This window comes from Juglans regia, chromosome 2 (genome assembly GCF_001411555.2).
Source record: "Juglans regia cultivar Chandler chromosome 2, Walnut 2.0, whole genome shotgun sequence".
NCBI lineage: Eukaryota > Viridiplantae > Streptophyta > Magnoliopsida > Fagales > Juglandaceae > Juglans > Juglans regia.
Window position 1 is genome coordinate 26,570,146 of NC_049902.1, and position 5,791 is coordinate 26,575,936.

The 5,791-nt window shown below is 37.5% G+C and overlaps 1 protein-coding gene across 1 annotated transcript; it reads left to right on the top strand.

Annotated features, from left to right (window-relative positions):
- Nucleotides 1–1,986: 1,986 nt before the first annotated feature.
- On the top strand, nucleotides 1,987–5,067 carry LOC118343774 (uncharacterized mitochondrial protein AtMg00810-like). The gene is made up of 3 exons (XM_035686819.1): nucleotides 1,987–2,123; nucleotides 3,081–3,224; nucleotides 3,371–5,067. Exon 3 carries the CDS (start codon nucleotides 3,410–3,412, stop codon nucleotides 4,403–4,405), a length of 996 nt encoding a protein of 331 aa, XP_035542712.1. The 5' UTR covers nucleotides 1,987–2,123; nucleotides 3,081–3,224; nucleotides 3,371–3,409; the 3' UTR covers nucleotides 4,406–5,067.
- The last annotated feature ends 724 nt before the right edge of the window (nucleotides 5,068–5,791 follow it).

Sequence of the window (5,791 nt, forward strand, 5' to 3'; positions counted from 1 at the left end):
GATCATGATGCCTATCATTGGTCAACTGAGCTATAATTAAGGAGGGTCATATGGCATAATATCTCATCATATGGCATATACAACTTTTTAATTATCATATATTTCATCATATATGTCCTTTAACTTATAAATATATATATATATATATATATATTTATAGCATAATATCTCTTACGTTTTGTTCAATTAGTATCATTTTAAAGGTTTCTGGGTGAAGTTGTCATATTTTCTAATTTTTTTTCACTGATATTTTATCAAACTAGCATAGTCAAATTAATGAAATACATATTTTTCCAACAAATAGATTAATTCTTCTCATTAATAGTTATATCGTGTGAGCTATGAATATTATTTTTTTTTGCTCGTGAGGTAGGCTGTACAGAGTACTAAATATACTCATTTCTTTTTGTAAAGGCATGACTCAATGAAGAAGATTCCAAGTTCTTCTCAGACCTGAGATTTCCTTTCCAGATTTTCTTTCCAAACTTTCTTTATTGTTTTCTTACATAGTACCAGAGTAATGAAACTTAGCAACCATGACTACAGAAATTCCTGCCATTAAATCTTCTTCACCAAATCGTTTTCTCAACTTCAATGATGTCACTAACCCTTATTGGCCTGACAATGGGGACAATCTGTTTCTCTTGTTCCTAAACTTCTCCTTGTTGATAACTATACCACTTGGTCCAGGGCAATGCAAAGAGCTCTTAGAGCCAAGAACAAGTTGGGATTTATCATGAGTGGTGAGATTTCCAAACCTACCAATCCAAACGACCCTCTTCTTGAAGCCTAGGAACATTGCAATGACCTTGTGACTTCGTGGTTACAGAACTCTATTTCTCCATCAATCAAGCCCAGCATTGCCCTTGTGGATGAAGCTTTTGTGAACTGGAATGAGCTGAAGGAGCGCTTTACTCAACAAAATGGTTCACGGATTTTTTAGCTTAAGAAGGCACTAGCAGAACTGCAACAAGAGCAAGATTCAGCAAGTGTTTATTATGGAAAATTGAAATCTTTTTGGGATGAACTAAATGTGTTTGATCCATTGCCTGACTGTAGCTATGGAAAATTAAAGATCCTTTCAGATAGATATCATAGGGACTGTGTGATATAGTTCTTGATGGGCCTAAGTGATTCATACACCAATTCAAGGGACCAAATCATGCTAATTGATCCCTTACCCTCTGTTAGTAAGGTCATTTCCATGATCCAGCAACAGAGAGGCAACATCTCATGCTGAATAGTTGTCCCTCTCCTGATTCGATGGCCTTAGCAACTAAGAAACTCCATCCCACCTTCAAGCCAAATGCCAAGCCTGGACAGCCCCCTAAACAAGACCGCCCCTATTGTACCCGTTGTCATCAACCAGGTCACTCTCTAGAAAACTATTTTAAGGTAGGAAATGTCGAGCCACCAACCCTTACACATTGCCATATGAGTGGTCATGTAGCTGAGAAATGCTGAAAACTTCACGAGTACCCCCCTGGGTACAAGTTCTTCAACAAAGGGAAATCATCCACCTCTTTTGCTAACTCTGCCATTATTGATCAAGAAGAGGACTTGGATTCCATGGTCGGTATAACTAAGGGGCAGTATCAGCAATTGCTCACTCTATTATAGCCAAAGAAAACTCCAGTGATGCCTTCCTCTACCAACTCCTCCAAGACAACTCCTCCAAGAAGAAACCCCATGGATAATTGATATAGGTGCTACAGACCATATGGTCTGTAGCACTTTCCTTTTTACAAGCATCACTGCTAAAGTTTCTTACTCTGTCAAAATGCCAAATGGTGATGAGGCACCTGTCACACACATAGGCACGGTCAAAATTGCAAACAAACTTCTCCTGAAAAATGTTTTATGCGTGCCATCTTTCACATTCAATTTGATTTCAGCTAAAAGGGTTGACAACTCACTTGCTTACTATCTTGTTTTCTTCTCTGATTCTTGTTTTCTTCAGGACCTTTTGTCTTGGATAATGATTTGGGAAATGTGAAGTGAAGCATGGGATATACCATCTGCAGCACATTGAAGTGTCTCCCACAACCCTTGTTGACAATCTTTCCAAGCTTTCAAGTAAAAACATCATTGTTTCAGCTTCTGTGCTTAGCAACTCTTCTGCTGTAAGCACTGAAATTTCTAGTATTAATGAGATTCCTTGTTGCATTTGTCCCATCGCCAAACAACATCATCTTCCTTTTCCTATCAGCACACACACAAGTACTTCTTCACCATTGTTGACCATTTCTCTCGAAGTACTTGGATTTATCTTCTCAAAACGAAGTCTAAAACTCGACCTTGCATAGAATCTTTTTGCAACCTTGTTGAAACTCAATTTAATGTTAAAGTTAAGATCTTAAGAAGTGACAATGGTGCAGATTTTAGTATGACAGAATTCTTTAATAAAAGGGGAATCATCTATCAAACTAGTTGTATTGAAACTCCACAACAGAATGTCATTGTAGAATGTAAGCATCAACACCTCTTAAACATTGCACGTGCCCTCAGATTTCAAGCTGGTCTTCCTTTGAAATATTGGAATGAATGTGTCTTAACTGTATCCTACATTATTAATAGAATCCCTTCTCCTTTGCTGTCCAACAAGACCCCTTATGAGTTGTTTTTCAATAGCTAGCCCAAATATGCACATATGAAAGTCTTTGGTCGTTTATGCTTTGCATCTACCATCTCACATGGCCGCACCAAATTCGATCCACAAGCCAAGAAATGCCTTTTTCTTGGCTATCCTTTTGGTGTAGAAGGCTATAAATTGCTTGATCTTGATACCAAGACTATTTTTATTTCAAGAAATGTGGTTTTCCATGAAACTATTTTTCCTTTTCTTACCCTTAAAACTTCTGACTCCTTCTCAAATTTTCCCACTGATGTCAATCCTTGTCCCTTTTCAAGTTCATCTCCTCCTTTTGATATTTAGCCTCCCATTGACCCTCCATCCCCTTCTCAGTCTTCACACCTCAATAACTCTTATTTCTCCATCACTCCTGCTATCACCCCAAGTCATGCTCTAGTTCCTAAGTTGCCTGCCCCTTCATCCTTTTCTGATTCTGCCTCTATAACAGAAGAAGCTGCTCAGACTCTATCTCCCATCCGCAAGTCAACCAGGGTTCGAAAGACACCTCAGTACTTGCAGTATTTTCACTGTCAACAGTCCTACTTCACTTCTCCAGACCAGTCTTTGGCTAAGCAATCCTCCTCCATTTCAGGTACTGCTTTCCCTTTGAAAAACTCCCTATCTTATCATCGTTTATCCCCTGTTTTTGCTGCTTTCTCTTCTTCCATTTCATCTCAAATTGATCCTCAAACATACCATTAATCTGTCAAGGACTTGGGTTGGTGTGAGGCAATGCAGGCTGAATTGGATGCTTTTAAGCTCCACCAGACATGGGAAATGACTAATCTGCCACCTGGTAAAGAACCAATTAATTGTAAGTACGTCTACAAGACCAAGTTTAATTCAGATGGTACTATAGAAAGATTAAAGGTCAAGTTAGTGGCCAAGGGTTACACACAACAGGAGGGGATTGACTATCACGAAACTTTTTCTCCTATGGTCAAGATGGTCACAGTTCGTTGCCTTCTAGCTCTTGCAGCCGTGTGTGTGTGTGTGTGTAAGCTACTGGGTTACACCAAAGGGAAAGTTGGACAGGTTTGCAAACTCCTCAAGAGTTTGTATGGCCTTAAACAAGCATCTCGTCAGTGGCATGCTAAGTTTTCAAATTCACTCATTCATTATGGATTTCAACAGTCCAAATCAGATTACAGCCTCATCAAAATGATCAACGGGGATTTTTTCTTAGTTTTATTAGTCTATGTCGATGATATAGTTGTTGCTAGCAATTCTCTTGACTGCATTAATTCTCTCAAAGGTTTTTTGAATACTCATTTTAAGATTAAAGATCTTGGTTCTCTTCGTTATTTCCTTGGCATTGAAGTGGCCAAATCTGCTCAAGGGATCCATTTGTGTCAAAGAAAATATACCCTCGACATTTTATCAGACTTGGGTAATCTTGGATCCAAACCGGCAAAGCTTCCCATGGATCAAAATTTGAAATTTAGCAAGGATTCAGGTTTCCCTCTTCCTGATCCAAGCATCTATAGAAGACTTGTTGGAAGGCTCTTATACTTAACCATCACAAGGCCCAATATCAGCTACTCAGTGCAAGTTCTGAGTCAGTTTATGTCTCAGCCAACTAATGCTCATTTACATGTTGCTCATAAAGTTTTGAAGTATTTAAAGGGCAATTCTAGTCAGGGGATCTTGATGTACTCTTCTTCTCCTTTACAATTGCAAGGATATTGTGATTCTGATTGGGCTTCCTGCCCTGATACACGACGATCAATTACAGGCTTTTGTATATTTCTTGGGAATTCACTTGTCTCCTAGAAGTCTAAAAAGCAATCTGTTGTTTCCCATTCATCTGCAGAGGCTGAGTATCGAGCATGACAGCAACCTGTTGTGAATTTACTTGGATTAAACAGCTTCTAGCTGATCTGCACATCTCACATTCAAATGCTGCAATTATTCACTCTGACAATGAAGCAGCTCTAAATATTACTGTCAACCCCTTTTTTATGAGCGTACCAAGCACATTGAAGTAGATTGTCACCTTATTCGAAATAAAATTCAAGAAGGTAGCATTGTGACTGCATATGTCCCTACTCATTATCGATTGGCTGATATTTTTACTAAGGCTTTTTTTTCAGTTCTCATTACTCTTATATCCAAGATGAGAATATTGAATCTTTATTCTCCATCTTACAGCCAAGGGGGGATTGGAAAATGATGGAGATGTTCATCCCCTCCATGATCATAAGCTAATGACTACTGATTCATTTAGTGATGAAGTTATTTTACAAGATCGTCCTCGACTCAGTTTACAAGATAGAGGCTAGCAGTAGGCTTTTATGTATTTTTTGTAGTTAGTTTTGTTTGTCCTTTGCTGGGGTGTATAGTTTTTAGTGGTAGAGTTTGTTGTGTGCAAAGCTGTGAATATTCTTTTTTTTTAGCTCGTGAGGTAGGCTGTACAGAGTACTACATATACTCACTTCTTTTTGTAAAGGCATGACTCAATGAAGAAGATTCCAAGTTCTTCTCAGACCTGAACTTTCCTTTCCAAACTTTCTTTACTGTTTTCTTACATCTCCCACCAACATTTCCATCTGAATTATTATTCGGCATTCAAATGAAAAATTGTGTTCAAAAGATGGAGTTTTTTCAACTATGGCCAGTGTTTGCTGCTGCTATTATTTGTCATCACAAATACTTATTGTGAAAAAATTATTTCATTGCAAATAAACATTTGTGGGAAAAAATTCAACACATATGAGCTTTCCAGACAATGTATTTTCTGCGATTCATCTACGATACAAAAAGGTGGCAAAAAACTTTTAACCATGATTTTTTTGCTAAACTCGCGGCAACTAGCCTCATGTGATGTAGTGAGTTTAGGATGGATGAAGTATAGCAAATAAATAACTGAATCAGAATGCAGTTTCATTTTTGTCAATTATATTTTAGTTTGCATATGTACTGTTACACTTCATACTCCCTTTTTGTATAAGAGATCTTTTTAGTTTTCACAATAGAGCCATACACCTGGAATGATTTAAATTTTGCCTAAAGCCATGTGTTTACCTATTAAGACATATAAGACATTATATGAGTTTAACTGAATTTTATTCCTTTTCAATATATATATATATATATATAAAGTTTAAATTATTTGGTAATTAATAGAATTCGAGTCAGAGTTCTCTCATGGAAAGGTGT

Excerpts from the sequence above, each read along its gene's own strand:
- LOC118343774 (XM_035686819.1), top strand. The coding sequence starts at position 3,410 with ATGACTAATCTGCCACCTGGTAAAGAACCAATTAATTGTAAGTACGTC.